The 17,919-nt window shown below is 48.9% G+C and overlaps 3 protein-coding genes across 10 annotated transcripts in view; 2 read left to right on the top strand and 1 right to left on the bottom strand.

Moving 5' to 3' along the window:
* The window catches only part of M1AP (meiosis 1 associated protein), a 95,265-nt gene extending 80,878 nt beyond the window's left edge, over positions 1 to 14,387 (top strand). For 4 of the 7 annotated variants that reach the window (XM_060117834.1, XM_060117836.1, XM_060117835.1 and 1 more), the window contains exons 8-11: positions 10,648 to 10,854; positions 11,947 to 12,087; positions 12,549 to 12,560; positions 13,417 to 14,387. In XM_060117834.1, coding sequence (XP_059973817.1) covers positions 10,648 to 10,854; positions 11,947 to 12,087; positions 12,549 to 12,560; positions 13,417 to 13,605 — 549 coding nt within the window. In that variant the 3' untranslated portion in view covers positions 13,606 to 14,387. Of the gene's footprint in view, positions 1 to 10,647; positions 10,855 to 11,946; positions 12,088 to 12,548; positions 12,561 to 13,131 lie in introns of all 7 variants that reach the window. The other 3 variants (XM_060117838.1, XM_060117833.1, XM_060117837.1) reach the window with 3 other exon arrangements.
* On the top strand, positions 8,959 to 9,315 carry LOC132501941 (polyadenylate-binding protein 2-like). The gene has a single exon (XM_060117720.1). It carries the CDS (start codon positions 8,959 to 8,961, stop codon positions 9,313 to 9,315), a length of 357 nt encoding a protein of 118 aa, XP_059973703.1.
* Positions 14,388 to 14,678: 291 nt separating the features above from the next.
* DOK1 (docking protein 1) lies at positions 14,679 to 17,656 on the bottom strand. 2 transcript variants are annotated; one of them, XM_060117839.1, is made up of 5 exons: positions 17,422 to 17,656; positions 16,772 to 17,071; positions 16,510 to 16,603; positions 16,156 to 16,340; positions 14,679 to 15,922 (listed from the first exon to the last, which is right to left on the bottom strand). In XM_060117839.1, exons 1-5 carry the CDS (start codon positions 17,479 to 17,481, stop codon positions 15,104 to 15,106), a joined length of 1,458 nt encoding a protein of 485 aa, XP_059973822.1. In that variant the 5' UTR covers positions 17,482 to 17,656; the 3' UTR covers positions 14,679 to 15,103. The 2 variants fall into 2 exon arrangements, with proteins under 2 accessions (XP_059973822.1, XP_059973823.1); XM_060117840.1 differs by lacking the exon at positions 17,422 to 17,656 and having other exon boundaries at positions 16,510 to 16,599; positions 16,772 to 16,849.
* Positions 17,657 to 17,919: the final 263 nt, after the last annotated feature.

The raw sequence follows: 17,919 nt of genomic DNA, 5'->3' as shown, positions 1-17,919 counted from the left end.
CATGTGGTCCTGTCTTTTGGTGAACCCGGTAATATTTTGGTGAAAGATACTCATTGTGTCTAAATAAATTGTAGAGGCTCCAGTTGGTGTTGGCCTCTTCTGAGAGGGTTCATCCTGCCCTGCACTAAGCAGATAGAGTGTTGGCAAGTCATCCTTTTCCACTCAGGAGCTATGCTGAGTCAAGGTTGGACTGCAGTCCTGCTAAGTCTCAATCTACCCTGGTTTGCTCCTTGCCCTCTAGGATTTACCACTGAAAACCTCATCTGTAATGTGTATCCCCTCCCCGTGGACGATCCCAACTCTAATCACTCCTTCCCAAGTCTGCTAAGATGCTCTACTTCTAGAGGCTTTCTTTCTCCTTGGGTGGTTTTGTCTGCTCCATGCAGCCCCAGTATTTGGCAAATCTGCTGAGTGAGAAGTTGGCTTGAGCACCCATCTTACCCCTTCCAAGTCTCCACCAGAAAGTTCTGGTAGTTTCTCTGTTCCCTTACAAGTGCCTCAGGAGGTACAAATCCTAGATTCTCAGCTCCCACCCCAACTCCCTCCAACTCAGAATAAACATATGCCCTCAGGATAAAAGCAATTGCAATACCTCCCTCACCTCTCTGAATTCTTCCTTCTCCAGAGACGGAGCCACCGCTCACTTTTATTGTCTCAGCACCTTCTCACTGCCTTCAGACAAATGGTTTCTGTATATTTTTCAGCTTTGCTAGTTATACTAGGCAGGAAAACCAGTCTGCCTCTGGCCATTCCAACCCACTCAAATGTAGAGGTTGATGGTTATTAAATGTTCATTTATTCCCTTTTGCATCCTTTATCTGGCTAGACAGCCTATAATACATTTTTCTGGTTTACCCTCAGTTAGTTGGCTGGTTCCACCATGTTCTCATTTTCAGGTTCCTGGTTTTTCTTACAAGTATGTATAAGCATAGCTTCTGGCAAAAATGGGTGGTTTGCATTTTTATGATCTTATCTAATCTTGGCTCTATTATCACCCTACCCTATTTTTCCTTTGCCTAATACCCCTAATTGTTTATTTTATATTTTTTGTTGTTGCCTTTTTCTAAACTTGGATAACTACTTTGTGGAATGTGGTAGGGAATTATATATATAATTTTTCCAAGTATTTACTAGATGTATTTTTTCATCACCAGGAAAATATCATTTCAATTACCAAATCCTACTACATAGTCCCAGTTATATAGCTAGTGACTCACTTTTCACATCCTCATTTCTCTTACAAAGTCATGTCTGTCTGAACTAGGAAAAGAAATGAAAATACCACCTAGATCTTTCAGTTTCATACTTAAAATGTCAGAGTTTCTGGAGACACGTTCCAGAGTTTTACGGGCCATGTCTGCCCTAATTGGCCACAGAAGTGACAGGATTCAAGCCAAGGTATGCCCAGCAGGAGTCTAATTACATAGGCAATGACCTGGTTGGGCTGTAAATGGGTGGGGAAATGGAAATTTCTTGGTTATATTAGGCGAAGAGTCAAGAGCAAGAATCCAAGCTGAGTGGGGTGATGGCAGGTCAGGAGCCATTTTTTTTTTTTTTTTTTTTTTTGCGGTACGCGGGCCTCTCACTGTTGTGGCCTCTCCCGTTGCAGAGCACAGGCTCCGGACGTGCAGGCTCAGCGGCCATGGGTCACGGGCCTAGCCGCTCCGCGGCATGTGGGATCTTCCCGGACCGGGGCACGAACCCGTGTCCCCTCCATCGGCAGGCGGACTCTCAACCACTGCACCACCGGGAAGCCCACAGGAGCCATTTTTTTTAAATAAATTTATTTATTTATTTATGACTGCATTGGGTCTTAGTTACTGCACGCGGGCTTTCTCTAGTTGCGGCAAGCGGGGGCTACTCTTCGTTGCAGTGCACAGGCTTATCATTGCAGTTGCTTCTCTTTGCAGTTGCTTCTCTTGTTGCGGAGCACAGGCTCTAGGCGTGTGGGCTTCAGTAGTTGCAGCATGCAGGCTCAGTAGTTGTGGCTCACAGGCTCTAGAGCACAGGCTCAGTAGTTGTGGAGTACAGGCTTAGTTGCTCTGCAGCATGTGGTATCTTCCTGGACCAGGGGTTGTACCCGTGTCCCCTGCATTGGAAGGCAGATTCTTAACCACTGCGCCACCAGGGAAGTCCCAGGAGCTATTTTTTAAAAAATGATCAGAATGAAGTTAGCGTATACAGCCTCCAGGGGATACAGAGAGGGGCTAGAATAGCAGGATAGCACTACGTCAGTGAGCTTCTTGTGACCCAGCTTGTCTGTTTCTCTTGCTTCATCTTTCACCATGCCCCTTCTATCCTCCACTCCAGCCACACTAATAAATTACTAAGTGTCCCCCAAAGATGCTAAACTGCTTCACACAGCCACACCCTTTTTCATGCTGAGCCCTTCCCCTTGCCTCTATGAACCTGACAAATTTTTAATTTGTTCCCAGATTCTGCTTAAATACTTTCAATCTGAAGCTTTTCCTGCCCCCCACCATAACCTGCACCCACTCATCCTTTTTGACCCTTCCCCACCCATGTACCTATTGCCACATCTATTTTGAACTTCACAGAACTGATAAACGGTAGGAATATGCACCTTAGCTCTCTGATGTGAGAAATGTCACATTATTATATTTTTCTAAATCAAATTTTAAAAATATTAGTCCCCAAGTGCTAGGATGCTGACACACTCAATATCTTTATGAGTGCCTCTCCCCCTCCCTACGGTCATCCTCATAATCCTAGGGGGGCTAACAGTCCAGAAAATGTGGAAAATGGCCCTTTGGTCTTCAATGCACCTCCAGTATTGTTGAATAGAAGTGACAAGGGCAGACATCTTTGTCTTGCTCCTAATCTTAGGGGCAAGGCACCCAGTCTTTCACCACTACTTATGATGTTAGCTGTAGGTTTTTTGTAGAGGCCTTTGTTAGGGTGAAGAAGTTCCATCCTGTTGAATGTTTTTATCATGAATTTTATCAAATGCTTTTTCTGCATCTATTGAGATGATTATGTAGTTTCGTCCATTAGTCTATTAACATGATATATTATTACATTGTTTGACTTTTGGATATGAAGCTAACCTTGTATTCCTAGAATAAATCCCTCTTGTTATGTATAATCCTTTTTATATATTACTGGATTTGGTTGGCTGGTATGTTGTTGAGGATTTTTGCATCTATATTCATAAGGGATATTTGTCTGTAATTTTCTTGTGATGTCTTTTTCTAGTTTTAGTATCAGGGTAATACTAGCCTTACAGATGAGTTGCAAAGTGTTCCTTCATCTTCTGTTTTTTTGGAAGAATTTCTAAAGGATTAATGTTATTTCTTTAAAGGTTTGGTACAATTCACCAGTGAAGCCACCTGGGCCTTGACTTTTTTGTGGAAAATTTTCTGATTGCTAATTCTATATCTTTACTTGTTATAGGTTGTACAAAGAAGTTAATATAGCAGACCTGAAATTCCTTTCCTTAGAAAGTCCTGCTTGCAAGATTGACCCTTGGCTGGCATCTGGGAACTTGGATTTAGGGAGTGTTTCCACCATCTCCTAAATAATAAGAGTGGCTTACTGTGCCTAAACTGTGCAAAAGTATATGCTGACATCTGCTTTTCTTCTAGGAGTCTAGAATTTTGGTATGTGCTAGGTACAGAGTGCCTATGTGACCAGCCTCCAAAAAAATGTTGGACGCTGACTCTCTAATGACTTCTCCTGGTAGGCAACATTTTACACATGTTGTCACAATTCAACACTAGAGGAATTAAGTACATTCTGTGTGACTCCATAGGTAGAGGACTCTTAAAAGCTTGCACCTTGTTTCCTCTGGACTTCATCCCATGAGATTTTCTCCATGCTGATTTTCCTTTGTATTCTCTGGATGTAATAAGTAATATTTATGAGTATGACTATATGCTAAGTCCTGTGAGTCTTCTTAGTGAATCACTGAACCTGGGAGTGGTCTTGGGGACCCCTGACACAGATTTATTCAGATTTTCTATTTCCTTTTTTTTTTTTTTTTTTTTTTTGCAGTACATGGGCCTCTCACTGTTGTGGCCTCTCCCATTGTGGAGCACAGGCTCCAGACACGCAGGCTCAGCAGCCATGGCTCACGGGCCCAGCTGCTCCGCAGCATGTGGGATCTTCCCAGACCAGGGCACGAACCCGTGTCCCCTGCATCGGCAGGCGAACTCTCAACCACTGTGCCACCAGGGAAGCCCTCTATTTCCTTTTGAGTCAATCTCAGCAGTTTGTGTCTTTCTAGGAATCTGTCCTTTTCATCTAGGTTATCTAATTTGTTGTCATATAATTGTTTACAATATTCCCTTGTAATCCTTTTCATTTCTGTAAGGTGAGTAGTGATTCCACCTCTTTTTTTTTTATTTTAGTAACTTAGATATTTTCTCTTTTTTCCATTGATCAATCTAGCTGACAGGTTTTTTGTTTGTTTGTTTTTGTTTTGTTTTGTTTTGTTTTGATCTTTTCAAAGAATCAACTTTGGTTCCATGATTTTCTCTATTGTTTTTATGTTCTCTATTTCATTTCTTTCTACTCCCGTATTTTATAATTTCCTTCCTTCTACTTGCTTTAGGTTTGGTTTGGTCTTCTCTTTCTAGTTTCTTAAGGTGGAAGGTTAAGTTATTGATTTGAGATCTTTCTTCTTTTTACTTTAATAGAGGAGTTTTCAGCTATAAATATCCCTCTAAGCACTGCTTTAGCTGTATTTCATAAGTTTTGGTATGTTGTGTTTTTACTTAAACTCATATAAAATTATTTTCTAATTTCCCTGGTGATTTCTTCTTTGATCCACTGATTACTTAGGAGTATGTTATTTAATTTTCACATACTTATGAATTTCCCAAATTTCTTTTCATTATTGATTTCTAATTGCATTCCACCATGGTCAGAGAAGATACTTTGGATGATATGATTTTTTTTTAAGTTCTTCAGATACAATCCAATATCTTTTTTTTAAATTTTATTTATTTATTTAGTTTTGGCTGTGTTGGGTCTTCGTTGTGGTATGCGGGCTTCTCATTGAGGTGGCTTCTCTTGGTGCGGAGCTCGGGCTCTAGGCGCACGAGCTCAGTTAGTTGTGGCAGGTGGGCTCAGTAGTTGTGGCTCAGGGGCTTAGTTGCTCCACGGCATGTGGGATCTTCCCAGACCAGGGCTCGAACCCATGTCCCCTGCATTGGCAGGTGGATTCCCAACCACTGCACCACCAGGGAAGCCCTGGATGATTTTAATCTTTTAAAATGTATTGTAGTTTGTTTTATGGCCTATTCTGGAGAATGTTCCATGTTCACTTGAGAAGAATGTATAATCTGCTGTTTGGGGGTTTGAAACCTCTTTTACCATCTTCCCCCGGTCTCCTTTTTGGAAGCCAGTGTGAGAGTAGCCAAGTAGTGGATACTGTATCTTCTTTTTCTTCCCCTCCTGGGTCCTGCCTTCTGGAGTCAGAGAATAAGCAAATAATGCCAAATTAACAACCTCTTCCTGATGTCCTTCCAGATTCCAAAAACCCCCAGGTATGCATGGCTTTTCTGTAACTAGCTGTGACTTCTCTTCCTAGATGCATCATGACAATGAAATGTTTCTCTTCCCACAAGCAATGCAAAATGAGTGCTCCTGCTCTCCCCTACTCTCAGGAACACTCCCTCTCAGGAGTTGGTCAACGCTTCTGTAATGGTTGGATTTGGTCCCACATCATCATATTGATGGCAAACCAAGGGAGCGCTGGTTTGGTGAGATTAGAGCTTCTACCTGATATAATAAACCCCCATCTGCCTGCCCTTCTGACAGTGCCATTAAAATTGTCCCTTCTACTCCTGTTTCCCCATATACCCAGAAGTGAGTAACCACATCCTCTTGCTTTTCTTTGAAATCTGTAAAGGATCCATTTGTCTGTAACTAACAGAAAACCAATCCAACTCTACTTCGAGTAATTAAGAGTTTATTTTTCTCATGTAACAAGAAGTGCAGGGACAGACAATTCTGGGGCTGACGCAGTTGATCAACACCATCAAGGACCCAGACTTTTTCCATTTTCCCACTGCAGCATCCACAGCAGGTGTACTTTTCATCCTTGTGCCTGCTGCCTCATGGCCACAAGATGGCTGCTGCACCTTAAGACCAAGTCTTGTCCTAGGGAGAAAGAAGGGGTAGGGTGCGGAGGCAAACAGCCTGCCAGAGTATCACAGAGCTTTTCCAGAAGCCCCACCCAGCAACTTCTGCTGATGTCTCATTATGTAAGTATAGGTCACATATCACCCCACACCAGTCACTGAAAGACTGAAAAATGGGTAAAGACAAGGGAGAGGGCAAGGGAGAGAGGAGCAGTGGCCGGGAAACCAACAATGGCTGCCACGCCTTCCTTCACAGCTTTAGTAGTTAGAAGTGGGAGAGGATGACTTTAATCAGGCTGAGCTTGGAGTATGACATTGCATTCAGTTCTGTCCCTGTCACACCTGTTCTAATAAGAATCTATCCCCACTTCCTAAAATCTAAACTTCCTGGCACCTTCTGTAGCAAAGTCCCTAAGCACAACATAAATATAGACACATTTTCACCTGCCTTCTGGTAAATTCAGCATCCAACTCATGCTCCTTTTTTTAGAATTAGCAAAAACATATTCTAAAGTACTCAGCAGTCATCCACAGTCATTAAGCATTGTTCAATTTGAGGACTCCAAAGGTTAGTCTTCTGGGACATCACCATGCCACTGCCTTTTCTCAGCCTCAGATACCTGGTCTGTCAGTTAACCATTTCCATCACAGGTACAATGTCTGTACAAACAAGTCAACCCATGACCTGGTTCAAGCTTGGGTCCTGGACTTCAAGTAATCACTGTCCAGGAAGAGGTTAGAAATTCAAAGTCAAAATAGAAGCCTTAAAGTTCAATTTCCCTATCTCTCACTTTCTCAGGAAAGTGAAAATGCAGATAAATTAATATCTTTATCAAACTCTAATAAGTACATTTGCCTGTCTTCCTTCCAGAGCCTTCCATCAACCTCTCTGTAAATCAGCCCAGAAGTTTTAAAGCATTCTGTAAAATCCTTTCAAATCAGCCTCTTCCCAGTCCTCTGATAGTTCACACATCAGGAGTTACTTTTGAAAGACTTCACATATTTCTGCATACCAGTTCTCTAACAGAATCTTAGCTATTGTCTCAAAGTCAATAGACTCAAATTCTAAAGATCATAATTTTTTTGTGTGCCACATTCAAAGTTTCTTAGTAATTCCAGGGTGTAGTGGTTTTGAATTTGTTTCATAACTCTGAGGTGGAAGAAATGTCATATTGCCATAGTTTTAGCCCCCAGGGACTTGCCACAGTGGCAAGATATTCTATTCTCCATGGATCTTGGAAAGGTAACCAACTGCCCCAGTTTGCCCAGGACTGAAGTGTTTTCTGGGACACAGGACTTTCAGTGCTAAAGATGGGCAAACTGAAACAGTTGGTCATCCTAAATCTTGGACAAACATTAGTTTACAAACCTTCTGCTTACTATATTACAAGCTCTAAGAGGGCAACGAACATGTCTAATGAATTTCTATATACCCATGCCTAGTGCTTGGGACATAATAAGCATTCAATAAATTCTTAATAAATAAACAAACTAATCTACAAACAAATTCATGAAACAGCATGAAAAAAAGAAGATTAAAATAATGATAATAATTCAAAGCCTGAGCCACATTGGAAGTTACTTGAGCCAAATGAAATGGAGTGCCCTGCAATTCCTAATATCCCTTCCAGAGAACATCCCTTCCAGGCTTAAAAAGGCCATGTCCATATACCCTGAGAAAACCATAATTCAAAAAGAGTCATGTACCACAATGTTCATTGCAGCTCTATTTACAATAGCCAGGACATGGAAGCCACCTAAGTGTCCATCGACAGATGGATGGATAAAGAAGATGTGGCACATATATACAATGGAATGTTACTCAACCATAAAAAGAAATGAAATTGAGTTATTAGTAGTGAGGTGGATGGACCTAGAGACTGTCATACAGAGTGAAGTAAGTCAGAAAGAGAAAGACAAATACCGTATGCTAACACATATATATGGAATCTAAAAAAAAAAAAAGGTTCTGAAGAACCTAAGGGCAGGATAGGAATAAAGACGCAAATGTAGAGAATGGACCTGAGGACACGAGGAGGGGGAAGGGTAAGCTGAGACAAAGTGAGAGAGTGGCATGGACATATACACACTACCAAATGTAAAATAGATAGCTAGTGGGAAGCAGCCACATAGCACAGGGAGATCAGCTCGGTGCTTTGTGACCACCTAGAGGGGTGGGATAGGGAGGGTGGGAGGGAGACACAAGAGGGAGGGGATATGGGGATATATGTATGTGTATAGCTGATTCACTTTGTTATACAGCAGAAACTAACACACCATTGTAAAGCAATTATAGTCCAATAAAGATGTTAAAAAAAAAAGGCCGTGTCCTCAGAGCAGGAGCAAATTCTCCCCAAGCACACATACACCATGATTTCTATATCATTTATTTTCAGTCTGATGGACTTGGGAAGCATCAGGTAGACTTTCCATACATTTTGTATCTGTTCTTCAGGAAGACAGCACATCTCCAGATATAAGCAAAATGTTAACAAAGCATGAACTTCTGAAGGCACCTACCACCTGCCTGACTTACCAGACCCCCTCAGAGTTCTGTGCTGTACAGAATGATGACACTGCTTTAAAGTGTGTAGAACTGGGTGAGAGGAGGGCGAGCAAGCGGGCCAGCGACCGACTGGCCGGCGGGGTGGGGTTGCGGAGAATAACGTGATACAGCCTCGACCACCAGAAGGGGCCCAGCAGGGTTGATGTGTTGTCCTAGAGAAGGAACGGGAAGCAATCAAAGCTTGAGTCGGGAGATGGAAGAAGCTGAGAAGCTAAAGGAGCTGCAGAATGAAGTACAGAAGCAAATGAATATGAGTCCACCTCCAGCAATGCCGGCCCACTGACCATGTCCCTTGAGGAGAAGATGGAGGCCGACGCCTGTTCCACCTATGCTGGCAAAGTGGACTGTGGTGCAACCGCGGAAGAGCTGGAGGCACACTTTCATGGCTGTGGTTCAGTCAACCACGTTACCATCCTCTGTGACAAATTTAGTGGCCATCCCAAAGAGTTTGCATATATAGGGTTCTCGGACAAACAGTCAGCGAGGGCTTCCCTGGCCTTAGATGACTCCCTATTTAGAGGAAGACAAATCAAGGTGATCCCAAAGCGAACCAACAGACCAGGCATCAGCACAGCAGACCAGGGTTTCCCACAAGTCCGATTCCGAGCCCGGACCCCCGACTACAACAGTTCCCCCTCTTAATTCTACAGTGGTTTTAACAGCAGGCCCTGGGGTCATGTCTACAGGGGCTGGGCTAGAGAGACATCATGGTATTCCCCTTACTTTAAAAAAGTGTGTAGTGGGGGGGTGGGAAGAGGAAAGAAGGGAGACAAAAGAATTTTTTTTTAAGAAAAACAGGAAAAAATAAGTTTCTAGAACTCCAGCCCCACCCCCCACCCCAGCACATTTGCTCTGGGGTATAATTCTAATGCCACAGCAGGTTTTTACTGCTTCACTGTGTCACTTTCCACTTGTCTTCCACAAGACACTGATAATTCCTCTATCCCCTTAAAATCTTTTTTCTCCTTTTTGCCTTTCCTCTTGTATTATTTCTTCCAACGTTTCATATATGTTAGAGTGGGTAGAGCTAGTGTGCTTTCTTTCATCTTATGTAGCAAGGAGACTGTTATGTACCTGTTATGATGATCACCTCAAGGAAGAGAACACAATTTAAAGATTTAAAGATGATTGTAACAGTCCCGACTCCGTGGTTCCTGGAGTTGTGGTTTTCCTTGAAAAACTACCACAGAAAATTGTCTCATTTCCATGCCTGGTTTAAAACGGTACATGCAGAACATCTGCTAATATGTCTGCTTGTCTCTTCTTCTTACCCATATGCTAACTTATTTAATCTCCATGACAGATGACAAAGTGTCACCCCTCTGTTCTGCAGTACCCTTCACTCAAAGAGTTGCCACCCCCAGAATTTTGACCCTTCTTTTTGTCCTGTGATGGCATGAGTTGATATCAAGGGCCCTGTCCCCACCCACCTCCTTGTACCAAAGCTTTCCTCTCCCTGATCTCTCCTCCTCCTCTCTCTTCCCAGGTGACTTTGACCACCTTCTTTTTAAGCCCTCTCTGGACATTCCAGGGACATTCCCCAATCAGCCCACTCTAACCCCAGTTGTGCATCACAAGCAACATTTATCACCCTCAAAATGAGACCTGAATTTTCACAGCATCCCACAGAAGTCTCTGTTTTAAGGCTCTGTTTTTAAGGATTTCAGTTCTTGAAACTCCACATTTATCATTGAGTAATATATTAGCCCCCTGTAAGGTGAACACCTACTTCATCTCTGAACTTGTCTCTGCATTGATAACCCTTTGTGTATCTCCCTAATCAGGGGAAAAGAGTAGTACCTTGGGGCACTGGTGATTCAGGCAGAAAGTCCCTCCCTCCCCAGGGCCAGGGTGAAATGGCTCAGCCCGCCCTGACACCCCCAGAGGAACTTGGGGAAGCCTCAATTGGGACTAATCCTCCAAACACGCCAAAGACTGAAGATGGACCAGCGTTTATGTATGTCTTTGTTTCAGAAAAGAGAATGGCTGCTATTGGCCAAAGGGGAGCCCCTGAGCCAAGGACACAGCCTGAGAGAGCCCACCAGCACCTTCTACGTGATCCTGCCGTCTCGCTCTCCCACTCTGCTGGTGAAGGCAGTGGCCACTCGGGAACTGATGCTGCCCAGCCCTTTCCCCCTGCTACCTGAGGACGTGCCTGATGACAGCCGTAAGACTGTGGAGGCAAGTGAGCCCAGATCTCATGGGATAGATAGAGCGGAGAAAAGAGAATAGAGTTCAAGAAAGGGATGAGGGAAAGGAGTGAGCCCCTGAAGGAAAGGACGGGAGCGGAGGCAGAGGTGGTTCCAAGGGTGTGGCAAGAGGAGCAGAGAAGAAAGCAAGGAACCGAGGCCAGACAGAAGGACGTAAGCGTCTGCGAGCCGGTGTATTCCCACGGGGCTTGCTCTGCAATGTGTGTATGCACGTGTGTGTACCTGTGTTTGTGTGCATCTGAGAAAAAGAGGAAAAGGCAGCCAATGTAGGCACCGAGAATAGGAAGAGCTTTAAAATAAGACTCTGATGCGAAGGAGGGAACAGCTCTGAAGGCCACTTTCTCCTCCCCCTCCTCTCATCTTGGATCTGGATTCTGGATTTCCTGTCAGCCTCCCCAGGCTGAGGCGGGGGAGGGGGGGCCTCTGGGTACAGAGAGCTGGAACCACATCGTTGCTGCTAGGTTGCTGACTTACGTGCAGAGAGCACAGAGCCTGGGATTGTACTCTTGGCTTGGCGGCCACGGGGATGCAGAGAGGTGGGTACAAGTGGCCATGGCTCACTCAGTGTCTCACTTCAGGGCCAGTGGTTCCTGGCCCAGGATGCTGTGGCCGGAACACCTGACTGCTCAGGAATGCTCTGCCGGCATGTCCTCTGGTTATACTCACCTCAAAGGCTGCCGAGAACTCAGTGTACTTGCCGTGCAGACTGAGCACCGCAGCCGGGACACACCCTCCCTCACAGCTTCGCACACTGGATCCCTTGTAACCTTCATAGCGCTCTGGCCCCTCTCAGAGCCCTGTGACATTGTTCTCAGGGCCAGAGTGCTCAGTGTCCCTAACCACTCAGTTGCTGCTACTTCTGGTACCCCTGCCTGACACTTACCTCACAAGCACTCAGACCTGGGACAGAACCCCCTGCAGGACACGCATCTATTCCATATCCTTCCGTGAAGCCCTGGGCCATCATACCTCCTCCAGCTTCTCACACTCAGGTCTCTGCCTGACATCTCGGGTTCTATGGCCTCAAGACCCCCAGCTGAGGCTCCTCCTCTCTCTTCCTCAGAGCATGCTGGATGACCTGGAGCTAGAACCCACCTACAACCCCCTGCAGGTTCGCAGCCACCTGTACTCACACCTGAGCAGCACCTTTGCCAAGCCTCAGGGCCCGCTCCACCCAAGGTGGGAGAGCCGGGCTCTGAGAAAGGTACTTCCCTCCCTGCGCTTTACGCCCAGAGTCCCAGAGTCCTCTTGCCCTGTGCCCAGCTCCCCCCATCCAAGGGAGGAGCCTCCCTGGATCTCCTCTGGCAGAAAGACGGCATACAGGGGAGGAAGAAAAACAGCAGCCTTTTGCCCTACACAAAGAAACTTACACCCCTACCCGGGAAGGGGGCTTTGGTTTTGCTTGGGCATTTACATACAATGTTTAGGTATCTTCGTTGCAGTGTCTGTGATAAATCATTAGTCATTTAACACACCATTGTCCCACTAAGCAAACTGGCTGCGCTGGAACTACAACCACAAGCCTCTGTGGAAAGAAAAGGCTTAAGGGAAGGTGGGAAAAGAAACGCCCAAGGGAAGGGGAATGAGCATTTACTGAGCAGCAGGCACTTGCCAGGTTCTGTGACACGTGCTCTCACACCTCTTCTTCTCATTTAATCCTCACAGCTTCCCCGCAAGGTAAGTGTTCTGCTTATTTTACAGATGAGTAAAGGGAGGCTGGCCAAGGTTAGGAGCTTAGAGACAGGGCTCTAGTAACAAGCAGAGAGAGAAGAGTAATTGAAGGGGGGATTTATCTTTTTGTTTTTTTAAGATTTATTTTATTATTTATTTATTTTAGGCTGTGTTGGGTCTTAGTTGTGGCATGCGGGATCTTCACTGAGGCACGTGGCATCTTTCATTGTGGCGGGCGGGCTTCTCTCTAGTTGTGGCCTGTGGGTTTTCTCTCTCTAGTTGTGGCGCGTGGGCTCTGGAGAACGTGGGCTCTGTAGTTTGCAGCACACAGGCTCTCTGGTTGAGGCGTGCGAGCTCAGTAACTGTGGCATGCGGGCTTAGCTGCCCTGCGGCATGTGGGATCTTAGTTCCCTGACCAGGGATTGAACTTGTGTCCCCTGCATTCTAAGGCGGATTCTTTACCGCTGGACCACCAGGAGAGTCCCAGGGGGTGTTTATTTTTATGAAATCCATGTTCTATAGTATTTGGGCTTCCTTTTGTGCCCTTATTAATCTTTTCCTTGTTTCTCAATATCAGAGCCTATAGGAAAACCCCTGCTTTGTCTTACCTGAAGTTACAAGAGAAAGACGTTGCCAAAGTACAGTCAGTCTAGAGGTGGGAACAGAACCGACCACAAGTTAGCTGGTGGACGAGCAAACAGAGGACACTTAGCCAGGAGACAGGCACTGTGGAGGCTGGAGCCTAGGGGACTCCACTGCCCTGGGCCTTGAGGCTGTCACTCACAGGACATATGAAGGAGTCAGGACAGAAGATCAGGAACTGTCTGGTCTTCACAGAAAGCTCTTCTCGCTTTCTTTGCAGGCTGGGCCACTGCAAACAAATCGAGCTCGAGCCACAGTGGCCCCTTTGCCTATGACTCCCGCCCCTGGCAGAGCCCCCAAGATGCCAGCAGCCAGCAAAGCTTCCTCGGATGTCTTCTTTCAGCCTTCCATGGAGGAGGAGGAGGAGGAGGAGGAGGAGGCAGACGAGGAGTATCCCTCAGGGCCCTAAGTCACCAGCACCACAGCCCAGCTGCCCTGTGAGAGCACATCCATGCCAAGGCTCACACAATGGCTTTCTGCGGACAGACCGGCCTCCTACCCACCTGAGCCCCTGTGAGCCCCAGGTGGCTGATGGGAAACGAGCCTCCCCTCCTCTGTCTCCATGCTGCCACTGCCCCACGCTTCAGGCTGGGAAGAGACACACTGAACTTCGCCCAGCAGGGACTCATTTTTCTTTTGGATCGCTTGATACTGTTCGCACAAATGAAGATTAAAGAACCAGTAAGGCTCCACCATTGTCAGGAGCATTCCCAGGCCCGACTTTCTCCTTGTAGCTCTGCGTAAGTAGGTGAAGTCAGGTCACCATCAGGAAACTGAACCTCAGGAGACAAGGATGAGGTTTTCAGAGCTCATGAAAAACAAGCAGCATTGAAATCGGAACCGCATTCCAAAGCCCAGGCCCCTCCCAGTACACCCACCACACTGCAATTCCCTTCAGCCTCCAAACAGATACGTGGTTGATGCTTGGTACCTACATGCAAAGTGTGCGCACGCGCGTGCGTGTGCTTGTGTGTGTGCTTGTGTGTGTGTCGGTGTGTGAGACAAGGGGGAGGGAAGGCATCCTAGAGCTGAGAACAGAGGAGAGGGTGGCATGAAAAAGACCTATTCCCCTCCTGATACCTGCCCACCAGCTTTCTCCATCCACAGACTGATAACCACCATTTATACAATGCTTACTCTGCACTTGAAATCATATTAAGTACTTGAGAAATGTAACTCCTTTCATAAAAACCCTGTGAGGTTGTACGTGTAATTAAGCTTCCCCATTTTGCACAGGGGCAGTGGGGGAAACTGAGGGTTACAGATGTTACACACAGAGTCACAGAGATAGGGTCAAGCCCAGGTGGGCCTGACTGGACCACCCAGGCTCTGAACGACCACACTGCTTGACCTCCCTGCCCGAGGCCCTTTCCTCCTTCAGTGGCCCCCAACACCTTCCTGCTTCTCCTCCCGATTCCCTCCACAGCTACCCAGCACAGCCTGCCACTCTGTCCCCTGTGACTACTCACACACGTAGACCTCTTAAACCCAAACTGACTTTAATGAGGATACAACTTTAAAAAAATCTCTCTCTCTGGCAAAGAACAACGCAGGGGGAAGGATCAAGACACAGCCCAGTGCCTCCCTATAGCCTCCATACAGGCCCCTCACACTGTACCTAGTCTGACCAAACACCCCTTTCTATAGCACTGCTCCAGCAGCTAGCCCTTCCTTTGGTGGGGATGACTTAGAGGCGCTGGCCTCCCCCAGATCCAACCCCTGAGCCCCTGCCAACTGTCCCACTTCCATGACCTCTTGGGACAGATCATCCTTCCCTTGACTCCCCGTGTACCCTGGTCTCTACACGCAGACCCCTCTGGTTCCTGCTGGTTCTAACAGGTTTCTTTGCTCCCCAGTGCCGCCTCCCCGTGGTCCTCCTATCAGCAACCCCAGCCTTGCCCTTCTTCTCAGGTGGAGCCCTCTGACTTGGCCCCAGTCCCGTCAGCCCCTGCCCCAGAGAGCCCGCAGTCCCAGCTACCCGAGGCCCCACTCTTCTGGACCTGGCTGTACAGGGCAGCGTCCGAGCTATGGCCCTTGCTGCCGCTGCCAGCCGCAGCACCGGATTCCGAGAAGGCCAGGCCCTGGGGCTTGGGAGCTGGGAAAGGCTTTGTGCTCCGCGGGGGTGGCACGGCGTAGTCATCAGTAGCAGGGTTGTAGGGGAGCTCATAGCCCTCCTCCTTCACCCGAGCCTGGCACCACCAGGCATCCTTGGGCTCCTGAGGCAGATCATAAAGGCCCCGGAGAGCAGCTGGGGCCAGGCCCTCAGGTTCATCATAGATGGGGTCTTCTTTGGGGTCTGTCAACTTGGCCTTTATCAGCTGCTGCTGCACATGCTCACACAAGTCCCAATAGAGAGGTTTCTTTAACTGTGACTGTAACCCCTCCCCCGCCTGAGCAGGGGTGCTGTCCAGGGGGTCTGAGTATAGGGAATCTTGGGAAGGGCCTGGAAGAACGCGCAGGGAGTCTAAGGGTTCAGCATACAGGGCTGGAGGGCTGCCCGCGAGCTCCTGGGGGCCCCGGGGGAGAGCCACCTTCCCTTCTGCCATTTCTCCGTCATGGGAATCAGCTCTGGGGACATCCTGCCCCTGGCTGGCCTTCCCCTGGGCCTTCTGTCGGTGGATAGCAGTCTCAACTGCCTGAAAGATGTCATTTCCCTGTGCCGTCTGGAAGGTGAAGGTTCCAGGGCCAGAGGGGCAGCGGCGGCCAGCCTCAAAAGAGAACATGACCTGAAGAGGGAGTGGAGGGAAACGCATCATCAGGGGCATCAGAGGAGGTGAGTCACGGGTCTGAACTAGTTAGGGGACCGACAAAGAAGAGACCACCTGGGAAGGGAGGCGGGGCCATGGGCTAGGCAAGAAAGGGTCATCCAAAAGGCAGAGTTTCCCACCTCCCGGGTCCTGCCCCACCCCTCCCACAGCTGCCCAACCCAGGGAGCCAGTCCTTCCTAACAGCACTGCACCTTGTCTCGGCCATAGCGACGCAACAGAGTGTAAGGCCAGGAAAGGAGTGGTTCCTGTATCTGACTCTGGGCCCCCACGCCCAGGAGAGTCAGCCTCTCAGCCTCCACTCTCAGCATATAGGAGCCATGCAGGCCACAACGCTCAGCGGCTTCAGTCCTTTGCACGGTTACCCAGAACTGGGATCCTGGAAGGAATACACAGTTAGACTGGCACCTGGCCAGGACTGGGGTGGGGGGAGGGAGCAGGTTGTCCAAGCATACACTTGAAAGCCAGCTCTCAGGAGCATTCTACTTCCCCTTGTAGGACACCCTTTCTTTCCACGCCACCCCTGCTGGGGCTTTTCAGGCATCTACCTTCCCAGGCGGGGCTATACAGTGAATTCTCCAGCATCTCCAGGGCAGAAACCTTGGGTGGGTTCTCGGCAGGCGCCAGGGCCCAGCTGCCTTTCTGGGGTAAAGAGAAAGAGTATGAAGGAGACTGTAATTCCCTCACCGCGGTTCCCAGGGTCCGAGCCAGCCCAGTTCCTCTGCCGCTGTAACTGCGCCCACCCCGCATGGACTCTTGGGCCCAGTGCAGCTCGCCCCAGCCCCTCACCGGCAGTCCCGGCCCCCTCACCGGAAAGGCGTTTCGGCACAGCGTTTGCACCCAGGCGGCGCTGGACGGCGCGTCGGCCGCCAGCAGGTGGGAACGCTGTGCGGTGTCCAGGCGGAAAGCTGCGGCGCCAGGCTCAGGGGGGCTCTCCACGGCCACGGGGGCCACGCTCACACACTCAGCCAGACGGATCACCTTGCAGTCCAGGCGGCGCGAGCTCCCTCGGCCCCCTCCAGAGCTCGACCCCTTGTGGTCAAAGAACTCGAGCCGCGCGACACCGTGGGGGCTGGCCGGGTAGAGCACCGCCCAGGTCTTCCTCCACCTCTGGGGAAAGAGCGGAGAGACACTGGGGAGGGAGCCGGCAAACACCGGCGGCCCGGGCCCCGACGGGGAGGGAAGGACCTGCGCGGGCCCATTTCAGGTCGGAGGCTTCCCGACGGCAGGCGAAGCTTCCCAAGGAGGATGCCGCTCCGTCTCCCCCAGGGCCAGAGAGGCGAACCCGGAGGCCGGCGGACGCTTCTTCCGAGTGTGTGCAAAGCAATTTAGCCGGAAATTCACAAGGCTCTCCGGCTCGCGGTGCCGCGCTCCAACCCGCTGCCGGTCCCCTCCCTCCATCTAGGCTCAGCTGCCCACCCCTAGCTCTGATGGGGTTCGGCAGCCCCTACCCACACTACCTTGGTACCGAAACGCTGGCTCTGCAAAAACAGCGGCCCTTCCATCACGGCCCCGTCCATGGCCCCCGGCGGTTCCTTCCGCCCTTCCTGGCCCAGTGGGCCGGAGGCGGGGCGAGGCGGGGAGGAGGGCGGGGCGGGGCGGGGCGGGGCTCGCGCGGGAGGCGTTCCCGACCCCCCCAACCTGCCCGGACCGCGAAAGGGGAGGAAGAAGACAAGCCAGAAGGAAGGGGAGGGGGTACCCAGATAAGCTGGCTGGTGCACCACCTCCGCCCCTCACCCCAACCCTGGGTCGCGCACAAGTGGCTCCACCGAAGGAAACCTCGTGGTTTCGGTCAGAGGACTCCGGCGCCTAGGCTTGGGGGCTGCGTACTGCGTCAGATGCTCAACGTGACATCAGAGTGAAAGCCGTGACATCATCTCGAAAATGCCGACAGGCACCCTGGGGCATTGGAGGGACCTTACGTGCCCTCGCGGCTTCAATTCCCCAGACCCGCCCCG

Source organism: Mesoplodon densirostris, chromosome 14, assembly GCF_025265405.1.
Source record: "Mesoplodon densirostris isolate mMesDen1 chromosome 14, mMesDen1 primary haplotype, whole genome shotgun sequence".
Taxonomy (NCBI): Eukaryota; Metazoa; Chordata; class Mammalia; order Artiodactyla; family Ziphiidae; genus Mesoplodon; species Mesoplodon densirostris.
The sequence above is the reverse complement of the archived record's forward strand: the minus strand, read 5'-3'. Positions and strand labels throughout refer to the sequence as shown.

Excerpts from the sequence above, each read along its gene's own strand:
- DOK1 (XM_060117839.1), bottom strand. The coding sequence starts at position 17,481 with ATGGACGGGGCCGTGATGGAAGGGCCGCTGTTTTTGCAGAGCCAGCGT. Across the intron at positions 16,341-16,509 it reads GTATAGCCCCGCCTGGGAAG|GATCCCAGTTCTGGGTAACC; the intron begins GTAGATGCCTGA and ends TATTCCTTCCAG. Across the intron at positions 15,923-16,155 it reads GTCGCTATGGCCGAGACAAG|GTCATGTTCTCTTTTGAGGC; the intron begins GTGCAGTGCTGT and ends CTCCCTCTTCAG.
- LOC132501941 (XM_060117720.1), top strand. The coding sequence starts at position 8,959 with ATGTCCCTTGAGGAGAAGATGGAGGCCGACGCCTGTTCCACCTATGCT.